The following is a 17,536-nucleotide window of genomic DNA, read 5'->3' as shown; positions in this document are numbered from 1 at the left end:
CACCCAAATTATTTTTGTTTCTAATTTTGGTCCTTATTTAAATTGTTCATGTCATTAAGCCGCAAGTCAAATCTAAGACTTAAAAAATGGTACTTCGCAAGATCTGATTTGCGCTAACCAAGTTTTAATTAGTGTGGGGCGCTGTCTTCCTGCGGATAGCGTTCCAGTGTACTAGCACTATAAAGTCCTGCAACTACGGTAGGCTAGCACAAAGCAGTAAAAATTTACATACACCCTTTGGTTTTATATTTATTTTATTTTATTTTATTTTACCTATCATTTTTTTTAGTACATACAAAACATCTCACTAATTATTTTTGCAACACTCACATACACCAATTTAGGCTTATTTCGGTTTATACAAAATATTTGGCATACAAATTCACATACACAATTCGGCATATCAAAGTTATCCGCTCTTTACTTGGCTGCTGGTGTACCAGGACAACGTTGCTTCCGTTCACTGCTGTTTGCTTGGTCTAGCTTTCCTCCTGTTCCTACTTCTGGTGGCATCATGTTTATTAAATATTTATTTTATTTTTTTATTGATTTTTATTTTTTATTAAACAAAATTATCTTTATATTATTTTATTATATTTATTTTTATATTCTTTTCTTTTCTTTCTTTATTTACTTATTCATAAATTTGTATTCATTTATTTATTCAAATTTTTGTTTATTTTAAATTTTTATCAAACTTATTATCATTCTAAATTATGTCAATTACCACATGGTAAAAATTAAATTATTTAATGCCCAAAAAGGCGCAAGCCAGCCGACCGTGCAAGGGCTGTATAGCCAGTCAAGGTCGTTAAAAACTTCCATTTGTTGATATATTGTCAATCGTACGGTTGTTTTATACGACTAACTAACTTGATACAGAAAATGTTTTTTTGTTTAAGTAACCAAGGTCTGTCGTTTTTAACTGTTTATATGGGAATTGGTGAAAAAGTCATAGTTCAAAGTCATAAATAATTGTTCCGTTAAAATTGTTTTCGAAAATCTAATTTGTTCATAATTATTTTATGTAATAAACTTATTTAAATAAATTCGGACCTTCCCTTGTCTGATCACCAGCATGGCTAAAGGTATTACTCCCATATGTATTGTGAGGGACACGTTCAGGTATTCAAGCGATTTCATGTCGGACTTGCAAGTTCACGCATCGTTCACTTCTGAGGGTATTGATCAGTGTACACGACCGATAACTTGAAACTTTCCATTTTGAACTATCAGGTGTATAATATACATCTCTGTCTTGCGTGTCCGATAGTGATATACTAGTCATTACTACTCTTACGCTTGTTAATAAACAAAAAACATTTCTGGTAAAAAGAATATTATTTATAAAAATCTAAATAATTCCAAAAAAAAGATTTGATAAAATAAAAATCTGTAAGTTTAAACATTTTTTCCAAGGGTAAATTTGGTGTAAATAGACTAGCCCTCGTATGACAACAGTATGTTATCATGGGATGTCGATGGACGAAGCTGAAGAAGAGAACCAATTTGAATGAAATACAGGTCGATATTTAACTTGCTTTGGTTCATCGAAGTTATGGACATAGTAAAATCACATATTTCTATTTCAATAAGATTGTTCTCGAACAAAGGAAGGAATTCGTCATCACAAATGTTGGGTATAATGTATAATAATGTGAACATGGTTCTGAAAGTACATTAAGCTTAATTTCCTGTTCCGACATGCATTTTATATATGCCACTGGACGTACACTAATTATCCCCAAGGGATGTGAAGATTTTGCTGGAAAACTATTGAGTATCAAAATTTCAAATTAATTTCGGGATTTATTTTCTTTCTTTGTATTCAATAACAGAAAATAGAGTAAACTGCTTGTCCGCTAAATAGGGGTATTCTTGTCAGATAAAAGAGTTATAGTTATATTTAAAAATACGGAAATATGACATAAATTGGTTCTGTCTTTTTTTTAAACATCGTTAAAAAGATGTGTGTCTAAGGTGAACGACACAAGAACCCTGTAATACTAGTACGAGAGTATAGCATGTAAACATTCTTTCTCAATAATATGGTTGTATTGGAAATCTTTTCATACAGATTGACAACTCATGGTCCGATATGCATGTAATATTTGCCAGTTCTTTCTAACATCATCATCTTATTCTTTGATATTGCTGTAAACATCGATGGTTCACACCCAAACAAAATGGGAGTAATGTACCTTCAGCGCTTCTCCGTGTTTTACTCTTATGAAACTTAATATATAGACGACATTTCGGTATTGAAATGCATCTACATCTCACAAACATGGTTTTAAAATAACGATTTTGAGTAATCACCTACCAAAGAAATATAAACGTAAGGCAAGATATAACCATGCAGGAACTTAGTTTTCGTCAGAGGCAAGAACTCATCACTATAATAAACGTATAGTACGTATATGCATGCAGTTTCAAATATGAAGAACAAGCGGTCGATGTCGATAGTCCGTTTTCTAACTGTTAAGAGTTAGACATGTCACTTGTTCATTCTTGGAAGCCTTCATTTTCCCCGTCCGACGATGCATGGGAACTTTTTCTGATTGTGTTGACTATAAATGCTTGTATGGTAATTCTGTCGTTTATCTGTACATGTGGTTGCATGTCCTCTCCTTTCCCAACTACAAATGGCAATTAACACTTAGAATATAGCCATAAAGTAGGACAATAAATGAACAAAAGACAAATCCGGGTCATGGGGTACAGATAAGACACATAAGTACCAACAAAAGACGATCAAAATTAAAAACTTAAAGTAAATCAGAAACGTTCATGGATCACGCAAAACATGCAGGGGCGACACCGGACTAATGGGAGTTTGCTTCTTGTAAAACATTCGCCGTGAAACAATGAACAATGATGAAGACAAGCTTTTGTTTCAACTTTTTTTTTTAATTTCCAACATGAGGCTGTTACGGCCCCGTCCAATGTTCTTAAGTATCACATAGTTTATTTTCATTTTATTGTAAGCTTTCTGAAATAAATATTTACATATTAAAGACTGTATTTTTTATAATTTCTTTTCTTTCAAATTCAGTTAAACACTATTTCTGATTTGCTTTTTTATAAATTTAAAATGTCTGCTTCTTTTTCTTCATTTTTTTTAAACTCCGGTTTTGTATTACCACTGACCAGCTCAGTCAAGAAACAGCTGCTTTATGTTTGCATAAATGTGTTTGTAACCAATGTAACATGCTATTATTTCCTTATTTTTTATTCCGTGTCTTTAAATATATAGTCTTTATCGGGAAGGCAAGACTTATTTTGTCTGTTGGTTGCTTAGCTATAGTAAACAAATCGATTTACGTCATACTCTGAAGTTGGATGGAGATTGTTTTTAAATAAATACCGAACCTTATTAGACTATAGTACTTTGGTTTCATGTTGGATTTTTCTCAATTTTAAATTGGGAAGTTTTATCACATGTTTTGCATAATTATTTTTTTTGTGCTTGCAAATGAACGATTTATAAATTTAGTCCTAAGCACAGCTAGCAAAATGTCTTTAGGATAATCTCAGAGTGTAATTTTTATTTCAACTTTGACGTTTGCATCAGGACGACGTAAACAGAGAAAACGTTTATTTTTTTAGAATGACACACGTTTCTTCAAACAGAAATCGCTTTTATCTTTTAATTGTTTTAGGCATTAAAAGACCGGTTTCTAAAAAAAACTTTCATACAATCGAATGAACGAAGTATATAAGCTTCTGGAAGGTCAGGGATTATAACATATTTTTCGTAATACTGAAAAAAACGAAAATTTACGGTAGTTAATGGTCGAATTGAAGCTTAATACCTACCTAAAAAATTCATTGCTAAAAGACTTTCATTTTAGTCATCTCTGGTGTATTTAAGATGGATTGGTTTGAAGCGAGAACAGACGAAATATGCTAACCAGTGCTGCTAAAAAACGGCCGTTTATGGAACGTCGCGTTCAACACGCTTTCGTAATCGTAAATACCCTAAATTAAATATGATGGAAATTTTTATTTCATGCACATATATATCAGTTTGAAACAAAATGCAATCTTTGCTTCATAGATATCTACCTTTTTTTGACTTGTCTGCCTCCAAAAAATTAATTCGGCAGTTTTAAGAAAGTTCATTTTTTTCTCATTTTGTTCATGTTCAGTGGCAGATATATAACGTCTTTGACGTCGCAATCCCACAGAGTCGCTGCATTATATAACTATATGTTAACCTTCGAGAACTATTCTTAAAGAATGACGGATTTTATTTTACCATGGTATTTTTTTGTTTTGTTCCGTCACTGAGAATATGTATTGTCCTATATGATTCCATATTACAAAAATTTGACTCCAAAAAGGATAAATTTTGTCTCATAGAATAATCGGTAGTTTTTATCCGATAGATTTATTTTCCCATTTTTATCGGATATAATAGTTATTTTGAAAAACTACAAACGATAATTATTCATTCAAGCATCATAAATTTATTGATTGATTATAGAAATATCGAAGCAATTCTTTTAGTTTATATCATTAAATATACAATCAATTTTATTTAGTTATTTGGATTTAATTACCTTAAATGAAAGGTTGCGAATACAATAATATATTAATGTCACTGTCTCAATAAATTGCATATTATACATTTTTTTTTTTTTTTTTTTTTTTTTTTTTCTTTTTTTTTTCTTTTATTTTTTATAGCACTCAGATTGTTGTTGACTTTATAGAAAAAATAACGATCATATGTAAAACAATAGCACACAATTTAACAAAACAAAATATAAAAAGTAGCAGGTTATAAAATATTTGAGTTTAGTTTAGCTGTGCATACATATGCTAAGAAGGAAGTCAAAGGATAGAGTCAAAAATAGATTACAACTTAAATGTAATAAAATTCCTATAGCAAAAACACATTTCAAACATCATTTCAATCACCTATATTAAGGTCGATCCTGATGTTGTTTTTTTTGTCAACTTTCTCATCATTGTGCTTTTTTTTATTTAAATTTTATTTTTAACAAAAAGAAACTACTGTACAATATTATTTAATTGTTTGTATAAAAGTTCATCTTTATAATATTTTAACATAAGTATTTCTGATAAATGTTCTTCTACTGGCATATATCTACAAGCCCAAATACTATGAACATATCCATAAATATACGGAAACAAGTCTGTATCAATATTAAACAGTATACATGTATTTGTATTCATACTAAAATTTTGATAATTTTTTTCATTTTGTATAATACTACAAACTAAGGTTCTGAAGTATGTCAAAGTTACACATTTTGTGAATAGATGTTCTAATGTCTCAACATGTTTATTACAATAGCTACATTTATATGTTTGCCTGTAAAACTTTCTCCTAGAGAGCCACGCCCCTGTTGGCAATATCATATGTACAACTTTATAAATGAAATCTCGTATATACATATTGTTTACCCTTTGTAAGTTAATCCATATATGTTGGAAATTTACATTTGGGTATAATATTTCAATCTTGTTTATAACATTGTTAAATTCTAACAGCTGTAAATAAACGTCTTTAAAACTTTTCTTATTAAGTACAATATTACTTTGATATTTAAGATATATGCATTTTAATCTTTCATATTGCCCTATAGTGACCACAGAATGTCTATACATATTTTCTGCTAATTTTGGAAGTATGGTTCTTGTAGTGATTCCTATGAAATAAATGAATATTGATGTCCATACAGATGAATTTCCAGTTAAAACTTGAGTTATTCTATATAAAAGTAAGGCTTCACATTTCAGTTTAATGTCAGGAACTTGTTGTCCACCATCTTTATATTGTTTGGTAATTGTTGTTCTGTTTAACAGCTCAATGTTGTCCCAGAAAAAATCGTAAATCACTTTATTTATTTTCTTTATATAAAATTCACTAGGTGGATATATCCTTGCAGTATACAAGAATTTACTAATTATATAAGTGTTTAAAACTAAAACTTTATGTTTATATCGGAATTTTCTTTTTTTCCATTTGTCTATCTGTTGTATCAGTCCATAATATTTCTTTTTCCAGTTAATTTCAACTGCATTTTTCCCAAACCATATTCCAAGGACTTTAATTTCGTCTTTGATTAGCTTGTTTATACTGCCATAGTTTTTTGTATTAGGATTTCCAATTTTCAAAATTTCGGTTTTGTTTTCATTAATTTTCGAGCCAGATACCAAACCAAATTGATTAAATTCTTCGAGTAATTTTTCATAGTCTGTTAAATTAGTCGATATAATAGAACAATCATCTGCGTGTTGAAAAAGTTTTACATTTGTGTTATGATTAGGAATTTGTATTCCCTGTATATTATTGTTTTTGCGAACTTTACAGGCTAATGCTTCTATTATGACAGCATAGATACTCATACTTATTGGACATCCTTGTCTTATGGATCTTGTAATTTCAATTTTGTCACTAAGTGCTCCATTTATAATAACCTTACTTGATATGTTAGTGTAAATGATTTCAATCCATCTTATAAAGTTTGACGGAAAATTCATCGCTCTTAACACTTGTATGATAAATTCATGTTCCACCCGATCAAAAGCCTTCTCCTGGTCAAATGAAATTAATATACCACTTATGCCATTCAAATCCATATACTCTAATATACTTTCTATAGATAAAAGATTGTCTGATATTAATTTTTCTGGTCCTGCACCTGTTTGGTTTTTATCTAATAGTTTGTTTAATATTTTTGACAAGTTTTTACTTAAGAATTTGGTAAGAATTTTGTAATCAACACATAGTAGACTAATCGGTCGCCATTGTTTCATGTCTTTTCTATTACCCTTATTTTTATATATTAGTGAGATCAGTCCTGTCTTCATTGTTTCTGTGAGTTCTCCGTTTAAATACACATTGTTCAAAACTTCCACCATATCTTCCCCTATTATGTTCCAGAATTTTAAGTAAAAAGACTTTCCTATTCCATCAACTCCTGGAGATTTGTTATTTTTGAATTCCTTTAATAATTTAAGACATTCATCTTGTGTTATAAAGGTATCAAAGTTTGTTTTATCTTCTTCTGTTAATTTATTTAGATTAAGGTCTTCTAAATAGTTTGTCATTGATTGTCTATCAATGTTTTGTGACTTATATAAATCGGAATAAAAATCTGTCACTATTTTAATCACCTCACTTTTAGATGTGCATGATTTTCCATTTTTGTCTAATACACTTTCTACTTCTCGTTTATCTCCTCTTTTTTCCTCTGCTTGTTTAAAGAAATCTATGTTATCTATATCTTCTTCGTAATAATCTTGTCTTGAACGTATTATTGTTCCCATTTTTTCCTTATTTTCTAATTTAATTATAGTTTCACTTAAGTTATCAATGATGATTTGGTCAGGCTGAATTTTATTTTCTTCATTCTCAAGTTTCATATATGTTTCTGAAAGTTCTATTCTTTCACGAGCTACTAATTGCTTGGAGAAACGTATTGTCAATTCTTTAATTTTTTTCTTTCCAATTTCCCACCAATCTAAAATGTTATAGTTACTCTTCCTTTGTTTCCAATTTATCCAAAAGTTATTTATGTATTCGGTATAAAGTTCTTTGTCCAATAAACTATCATTCATTTTCCAACTAATGTTATAATGACAAAGATGTACCTAATACAAATAACACATATGACAATGGCAATAGTGATCAAGAAAACCTCAAAACGTATGATATCTCTCAATATGACGAAGTACATGATCAAAATATAGACACACATTCCAAATTCTGTAGTTTTGATACGGGAACTAGGTATTTTGGACAGGGTTTTCCTTCACCACCGAAAAAAGATCATATAGAAAATACAGAGGAGTTTGTCACAAGTGAAATTTTAGATACCAATTTAGAACCAATAAATCAATACCAAACAGAGAACACAATATACAAAAACAATTGGGAAAACGAAGAATCGTGGGAACAAGACAATCAGGACGATATTACAAACAAACAAGAAATCATACAACAGAATGAGTTACAAATTGGTGAAATAATAGAAATATCTTGTGAACATAAAGAAAAAACAGTTGAAACACACGAAACCGAAAATGTTTCCGTGTTTACCAGAAATGAACAAACTTTTGAAACAGAATTTGAAAATATTGTTGAAAATGTAGAAATAGATACACAGATAAAAGAAAACGAACAAATGGAAAACAAGAATACAGAAGCTAAGAAAAAGAAAGACAAAACTAAAGTAGGGAAAAAGAAAACTGAAGAAAAGATGGAAGATAAAGACAAGACAAAAAGTTCAAAAACTACACACAAAAAAGGAGAAATACACAGTGATAAGACAAAAAAAGATGAACCGAAAACAGATAGCAAAACTACATTAGCAAATAAAAGGGCGAGAAATTCAACCGGAGATGGCAAAAAGCAAGAGCACACACAAAAGAAAACAAAGGTACAAACACCGACAACTCAAACTTTAAAATGATGCATGCTAAACTAACATTTCTTTATAGCACATTACTAATGTTAAGTATTTTGAAAATTATAAGTGTGAATATTAGAAGGAGTTTTGAAACAAAAATAGATGGTATCATTAGAGATTATGGTGACTGTGAAATCATTTGTTTGCAGGAATGTGGTTATATTAAGCAACATGTTATTAGTAATTTAGAAAATAATACAGACTTTAAAATATATTTTTCGCAAGGAGAGTTACATACAAAAGGTGTGGTAACCTTGGTAAAAAAAGATATTGAATGTACAAACCATTACTTTAACAGCAATATATTGAAAGGTAGATTGGTACATACTAGTTTCAAAACTGATGACAAAGTAATAAATCTATTGAACATTTATAGTCCTACAAAATCCACAGGACAACAAGGTTTCTTTTATAGAGAAATGATAGAATACTGTGCAAGTGTAAATATAGAATCACATAGAAATATTATGTTGGGAGATTTTAACTGTATTGATCAAAAGATTGATACAAAAAACCCAAATGTTGTACTTGATAACACTGTAATTTTGTTATATAAAGAATTGTGTACCATGTTAAATACACTAGATAGCTATAGATATAAATATCCAAAAAAAATAAGTTATACTTTTATAGGTAATAAAGGTGCTAAAACTAGAATAGACAAAATATGTATATCTGAAGCATTAAAACATAAGATAAGAGATCTTAAGCATATACCCTATCAATATAGTGACCACAAGATCATATATATATCCTTGAAACTTAAAAAAACTAAATGGGGAAATTGCATATTATACAAATCCTTGTCCTTTAAATTTTATTTGTTTAATCGGACGTCGTAGAGTATATATATATTTTTTTTACCGTATTGTGTATTGAATTGAAACACGAAGTTTAACGCGGACCTCGATGAGAACACCTGGATTGAAAGTTTGCAAACGTTCTGACCAATGAAATTCATTTTACTATGTAACGTGAACCTCAACGAAAGCACCTAAATGATTTTTTTGTGTACTGAATTGAAACATGAACGCGGACCTCGATGAGAACACCTGGATTGAAAGTTTGCAATTGTTCCGACCAATGAAATTCATTTTGATATGTAACGCGAACTTCAACGAAAGCACCTAGATGAAATATTTTATTCCTACGACAATAAATTTTTAATTAGAAATTACCGCTAAAATACAGTAAATAAAAATTATATCAGAGCAACAATGCATAGTTGTTGCTTTTCCATTCTTGTTTTTTTTAATAATGTTGATGTTGATTTTAATTTGGTAGGTAGAATTAAATTAAATGCCCTAAACGTAAATATACGGGTTTTTTTTAAATGCAGAGATTGTCGACTTAGAGCAAGTCAAGGTCGTTAACTTAAATCAACCTACCCATCGTTATCGCAGACTAAAATTTATCTCATATAAACAGAATACATGTTCATTTATAGCAAGACTTTTTGTACGTCACGGTGCATGACAGCACAATAATCCCTTTAACGAATCGGAACCACATTTCACAATTTTCGTATTTTGCTGCTTTTCCACAATTAACGCCCGTTTCGCGTCAGTGACCGGTATTACAATTTGACACAGTTTTAAAAATTTATTGAGCTGTTCCTTCATTTAAATTGTTGTGCAAGACTTAACTGTTTATTAAATTCAACAAATGTCAGCAGTATCTTCATTAGTTTTATTATTTAACACAACATTGTTTTTATTACAAGCTATTTCATATATCAATATACAGCTAGGGAATATTTGTTGTTGACCGAAAATATAAGATACATCGATTTAAACTATGTGAAAAATAAATAATTTTTGTAAGTTACTTTAATTTCCGTGTCTATATTTAATTTACGAGTACACTATAGTAAGACAGAAAAAGAGAAACGGAAATATACAGGAATACCTAAAGTTTCGTAAGTCATTGCAATGGACCCTACATTACTTACAAGTCACAAGTTTTCATAGCACTCAGCAAGTTTTGAAACGAATATGTGAGATAAAGATCTACTGCATTTGGGCAAATTAAAAATATGTTAAACATTTTATTTTTAACAGATTTACAAGTTTTGAATTTTTTAAACCGTGCATAAATATTTTATTGTTTTTATTTAAATTCCTTATATGTTACGTGTATTGATCATTTATTTGTTTAAGGATGTCTGCTGGTCATGTTTTTGAATTCTTGTCATATTTTCGATTTTCTCAGGTTTTATCCATCCAAATGTATTAAAAAAAATTTTACACGACACCCCACTTTTGTCTTCATAAATCTGTTCAATAGATCATTTCAGATTTAGTGATCCGGCGGCATGAAATCCTTGTTATTTTTTCTTGGTTTAAAGGGTAAAAAACAATTCCAATGTTAACAAATAGTAAAGTCTGAAGAAAACCCTTTTCCCGCCATTTTCTAAATGTCTCGTATTTTGAAAACTACACACGAGACTAATGATTTTATTACTTTATTTTGTTTAAATATCAAAGTTGTTTTCATTTTAAGCAACCACATGAAATCCTTGTTATTTTAAATTAGAGCAGCAGACATCCTTAAATTGTGAAGTATATGACTTTAATAAGAATACACACATTTATACATGTTATATATATAAGTCGATAAAGTTTGAAACAAATAAACGAAAGATACATCGATTGTTGTGTTGCTTGAGTGATTTACTTGTTAAAAGCTCGGGTCTCAACACGGTTTAAAACGAATTAATACCAGTTTGAAATAGTTTAACGGGGGCGTGGCCTATTTGTTTGACGTAACTTACCGCCAACTTGAATTAAATTGAACGACTGCAAGCGTATCTATTTGACTGGCATTAAAATGATTTGATATGCATTGAAATAAATTAAAAATGATACTAATTTTTGTCAATCTTTATCAAATGACGATTAATCTCATTTAAACAGCGTTAAGGCGTTTTTGTCCGATCAAGTTAAATTCGGGTTACTAGTGTATATTCAGCTATAATACATTCTGACAGCACATTCTTTTCATTTTTTATCCAAGTTTCAACCTACATAAAGTCTTCTTTGTATTAAAAAAATACCACTGATTTGAAATTTTTTAATTTTTTTTTATTATTATTTTATTTTGGTTTTTTTGTAAGTTTTTCGATCTCTAAGTTCGTTAGCAATAAAGATCAATGGAAATAATAAAGTTTTTTTATGGTATCTTTTTTTTACAGTTTTGACTGCATCCAAGACTAAAGATGTCAAAGAACAAGAGGCATTAATATTTGAGTGAAAGCGTATTGTTTACAGAAAAAGAAACAGTAGCATATGCATAATAGAGTCTAGTTAAAAAATCAAGAGTCAGTTAAATTGAGTGAAAGCGTCTTGATAAAAGAACAAGAGGCAGTATTGTATGAATGAAATCGTCTTGTTTAAAGAACAAGTCAGTTATATTTGTGTAAAAGCGTCTTGACAAAGGAACAAGAGGTAAAAATACATGAGTGAAAGCGTTGTTAAAAGAGTAAGATGTAGTTATGTTTGAGTGAAAGCGTCTAGTTAAAAGAACAAGAGTCAGTTATATTTGAGTGAAAGCGTCTTGATAAAAGAACAAGAGATAAAAATACATGAATGGAAGCGTTGTTAAAAGAACACAAAAGGCAGTAATATTTGAATGAAAGCATCTTGTTAAAAGAAAAAGAGGTAGCTATATTTGAGTGAAAGAGCCTTGTTAAAAAAACCAAGTCAGCTATATTGAGTAAAAGCGTCTTGATAGAAGAACAAAAGGTAACAAGACATGAGTGAAAGTGTTGTTTAAAGAACAAAAGGCAATAATATATGAATGAAAACATTTAGTTAAAAGAACAAGAGTCAGTTATATTGAGTGAAAGTGTCTTGTTATAGGAACTATAAACAGTAATATATGAATGGAAACGTCTTGTTAAAAGAACAAGCGGCAAAAATATATGAGCGAAATTGTTTATTTGAGGAACAAACGGTAATAATACATGAGTGAAAGTGTCTTTTTAAAAGAACCAGAAGAATTGATATATGATCGAATTAATTTGTTTTTGTGATGATGGATATTTATCTCATTGTATCTTGATTAAATTCCTTCTGAATGGAAGGTAACCAGGAAGCAAAAGAAGCCTTGACGAATGACATGCAGTATAACTAATTGCAAAAAGTCTGTAAATATTTGATTTAGACATTTCCTGTAATTTGTTTATGATATAACTGTATGATACAGCTAGAAATGAAGTGTATGAGAAGGCTTCTACATAAGTGTATTAATTAGTTCGATCTTACTCTACATGCTCTAGGCGACATATAATTCATTTAATGGTTTTCTTTTATAAATTGTTATTTTGGTGGAGAGTTGTCTCATTGGCACTCACACCACAGTGTCTTATATCTATGGAGATGGTATTTTTTTTAATAATATTTCGATTCGAGTATTGTCTGTGTTGCATAATATACCGGTAGTATAATTCTAAGTGGTTAATTTGTACCCATTTAATCTGTTCTTGATAATTACTGATCAATCAAAGAAGGGGGGTTTATAAATGGCGCACAAAACAAATGTACCTCTAACATGTTAATCAATTTGTCACGAGACTGCAACGTCGTTATTGTAATTGAAAAGATATGAAAATCAATATTCGAAACAAAATTTAAAAGTAATTGACAAAACCCAAACCAAGAATATAGTTTAGTATTTTTTGTCAAGTTCAACATGTTCAAGTAAGCTTATAAGAAATTGTCAAATGTTAGCATAAGTGTTGTGTACATGTTATCACTTTTTACAAAATGAATTTGTACAAAAATACTTTTCTCCGATGAAATTTCAAAGCAGAAAGTCACTTATCATATGGAAACATCAAATGATAAAACACACCAAACGAATGGGCAAAAACTGTCATATTCCTGACTTGGTACAGACATTTTCGAATGTAGAAAATGGTGGATTGAACCTGGTTTTATAGCGCTAAACCTCTCACTTGTATGACAGCTTCGAATTTCATTATATATTTACAACGAAGCGTGAACAAAACAAAAATAATAGGTAAAATAGTCACAATATGGGTACAGTAGTCATTACTGTGTCACAATCTCAAAATAAACAAATATTTTTACCAAAAAAAGCACAAAGAGCCTTTATCAAATTTAAAAACCACATCCATTGCTTCGCGTGTTTAACGTCAGAAAAAGATAACGTCACATAGGAAGAAATAAAAAATAGTTTTGTCGTTTAAAGTATTTTCAAAACAATTATAATTTCACATGGAGAATGATGGTATACAGGGATACCAGGAAAAAAACATATTATAAAACATAGTAGAATAACGACATATGTTAATTTTGCAATCGTTTATTTTGTATATTGTTTTAAACTTTATGTGATATGTTTCATATATTATATAAGACTTTAGTTTGTATGTTTTATATTTTGTTTGTAACATTTATTTCTTTTATCGTTATTTCTATTGTAGCAGAACTGTCTATCATCGTACTAATTAGTCCAATTTCAACGTCATAGTTATCTACTAAGTATTGGAAGATATATTCCGATAGGATACTAGTTGGAAATTCTTTAAAATCTAAGGAGTATGTTGTTAGAGACAAAAATTGCCTGTCTTCTTATGCCTTCTTTTCGCACAGTGGTCAGTACAGCTGTAAACGCATCAACTAAATTTGATTTAAAGTCATCTAAAGGGATCATTTCAACCAAATTAATCAAACAGGATGTGATCGTCGCCTCTGTAACAGAATGCGCTATGCAATGCAGCAGTTGCGATTTTTGTGAAACAGCAAGTTTTGATTATGTGACGATGTTTTGCGATCTCTCTACATCATGCTATCTAGAAACACTGGTTTCACAAACTGCAACATTCATAAAGAAACGTCCAGCACAAAGTATGTACATGTATTGAAATTCTTTTTTTTTCCTTTTCCTTTTCAATATATTTAATATTTTATTTTTTTGAAAAAAATGAAAACAACACGTTAAATTTCGAATCACTTTTCTGCACTTTCTGAACGCCAAAAACTGAATGTGAATGTATAAGTACTGAAGCAATGGAAGAGCTTTATAAAATAAAAGACTGAAAATAGCAAACTTCATCTAAGGTCAATTCTGAATGAGGGGGTAAAAACCTAAGTTTCTTTATAATTTCAAAATTTAAAATTGTTTGTATTGCACAATGTCATGATTTTTTCTCTCTGACTGTTTATAACACCTATTGTATTTCTTCTGATTATTATTAGGTTTTTCCACTTTTCCACTTTTCTGTGGAAAGAACTATTGTATTTGTTCTGATTATTATTATTAAGTCCCTCCACTTTTCTGTGGAAAGACTTATTGTATTTTTTCTGATTATAAGGTCTTTCCACTTTTCTGTAGAAAGACCTATTGTTTTTCTTCTGATTATTTTTTAGGTCTTTCCACTTTTCTCTGGAAAGACCTATTGTTTTTCATCTGATTATATTTTTTACTTCCGCCTAATTTTGTTCTTGCAATAAATATTTGTTTCGCAACATGTGGCTTAGATATTTGGTATATGATATCGAACAGTTTATGCGTTTTGAAATTTACCCTGTGTAACCGAATACTTTTCTTTGTAGGAGTTATCTCCCCAAACACTGTTTTCCTTGTGTTCACTACTCCTTTGCAACCGTAAAAGATTACGACAAATTTATTTTATAAAATTGATCGATATATCCTTTGCATGATTTGTCCTATTTTGACCGAAGCAATATGGACGCTCCTTATGAGAGTTATTTCCCCTTATGCATTTGACATAAGTGATATGCATTTCTATCTTGTAAACCATAAGTGATAGAGACCTAGGATCTTTTGATTTGAGGTCCTTGGTCCTAAAAAATGAAAATTAGGTCAATGTCAAAGGTCAAGGTCATATTTTAATTTTTAAATCTGGCTTATTTCCACTCATTTCCAGAAACCGTATAAGATATCGAAAAATTATTTTTTCTAAATTGTTAGTTGCAACATGTTGTAACATGTAAATTTTGATTGCAAGGGTATGTTGAACGTAAAAGGGAGTTTTCTCCTCTCTTGTATTCAAAAATACGGGTATGGTAATATAACTCATTAACCAAATATAATTAAGACCTATGGTCTTTTGATTTGAGATCCTTGGTTTATGACCTTGACATTGATCTCAAGGTCATAGCTAGCCTAATTTGACGTTCTAGATTTTGACCTTTGCTTTTACCTCATATGTATACATGATAAAGCCATGAGACTTTTGACAAAAGGTATCAAACCATTTAACCTTGAAAAAAAAACCGGAAGTGACCTTGTGTGAACCGGAAGTAGCTATTTTTGTGCTTTATTAATATAAAAGTATATAAAACTAGATATTTTTGGAATCAGTGTCAATTAAGGTAGAGAAGGACACTGAAGACCAAAAAAATATAGCCAATGAACTTTCTTAAATTTCCCATATATTGTTCATTGGGGTGTACCTAACAAAATATCAAAATTTGAGAATAGGTTTCCAGGCTATTTTTTTAAATATTCTTTGAAAAAGTAACCTCCCTTTGCAGTCCTAAAAATGTCATTTTTTGGCCTATTTAAGCTATAAAGGTACCTGCCAAAACAGACATATATAAAAATTTTTTAACTTTTTCTCAGAACATTATGATAAATGAATATTTTGAAATATTTTAGACATAATTAAATTTTTTTTTTATTTTTTTTTTTTTCATAATGGCTACCCTTTTTTGCAATATGCCTGTAACCGGCTTGTGTACAATTTTGCCAAAAAAATATTGTAAAAGTAAAAAAAAAAAAAATTGTGTCAATGAACTTTTTTTTAAATTTGTATATAAAATACTTTATATCCATGCTACAAGTTATAAAAATAATAAAGATATGCTTCCAGGGAAAATAAAAAGTTACGGGGGTAGAATGACACCCTGTCACACACCCTTTTATGCAGATTTCATGAAAAATGTTAAAATTTTCACTATTTTTTTTAAATATCTTAACTAAAGGTGGGATTGTTTCTTTAATGAGCATATATTTTGCAGCTTCCATGTCTTTGTAATACTTTTTTTATCCTTTCAATTAACCTTATTTATGCTGAGAGGAGGTTGCATCAGTTTTGAATATTCAGGAAGTTGACAGTTGACCTATGAACATAATCATCATTTTCATGGTTAATAATCCTTGATGAAAAAACTAATCTTTCATTAAATAAGTATTCATAAATATTTATCATACCTTGGTTTTTTTTACCTCATGTGAAAAGGATTGTCCTACTAATTTACATATATCATTACAGTGTATTATGTGTTTCGTGATGTTTTAATTTTAAATTGTATGATTTTGATGTTCTCTTTGTTTAGTAGTTTTGTTGAGTAGTCACTGCTTGGAAATACCAAGATCTTTTAATTGACTGTTTATGTTTATTTTTTAAATACACCTAAACATATAGACTATTTTGTATGGACTTTGCTCATTGTTGAAGGCCATACAGTGACTTATAGTTGTTAATTTCTGTGTCATTTTGGTCTCTCATGGAGAGTTGTCTCATTGGTAATTATACATCTTTCTTTTTTTTATATGAATAGTGTAATGTTTGATCTGAATGATTGCTGTGAAAGTCTTGGAAGTGCAAACAAAAATCAACATACTCATAAATCACTGTTCATGATTTTAATGATCATGATGATGTAGAAAAAAGAATATATATATATATATATGCAAAATAAATTTTATTTCACATCATATTTTTTTATGTAATTGCAGACATTTTACAGACAACAATTGATTTTTATCTAGATGGACCATGTTTCAATAATATAAAACAAACCACTGTATTAATTTTCAAAATATTATGATACTATAACATCAATTTCCAATACATATCCAGGATGAGAATGTGGATGACACTTGTACAAAAGTATACTCTCAAAAACAAAAAATAAATATGGAGCAGATTCAGTTTCCAAGAGACTCACTAGAACGTTTGTCCAATTTCATGAAAACTGCATTCTCTGAAAATATATTTGTGAGTGACTTGGTCCAGTTTATTAACCAATAAATTCCTGTAAAAAAGCGTTTAATCCTTATTCTTTAATTTAGGCCCAAAAAAAAAAAAAATTCCA

The 17,536-nt window shown here is 29.6% G+C and overlaps 1 protein-coding gene across 1 annotated transcript; it reads left to right on the top strand.

The window, feature by feature from the left end:
* The first annotated feature begins 7,650 nt into the window (after positions 1-7,650).
* LOC139526297 (myb-like protein V) lies at positions 7,651-8,447 on the top strand. Its single transcript, XM_071321426.1, has 2 exons — positions 7,651-7,706; positions 7,748-8,447. The coding sequence occupies exons 1-2, from the start codon at positions 7,651-7,653 to the stop codon at positions 8,445-8,447; spliced, it is 756 nt and encodes a 251-aa protein (XP_071177527.1).
* Positions 8,448-17,536: the final 9,089 nt, after the last annotated feature.

The sequence above is a fragment of the Mytilus edulis genome, chromosome 6 (genome assembly GCF_963676685.1).
Source record: "Mytilus edulis chromosome 6, xbMytEdul2.2, whole genome shotgun sequence".
Classification (NCBI taxonomy): Eukaryota; Metazoa; Mollusca; class Bivalvia; order Mytilida; family Mytilidae; genus Mytilus; species Mytilus edulis.
Note: the sequence above shows the minus strand (reverse complement) of the source record. Positions and strands in the feature narration are given on the sequence as shown.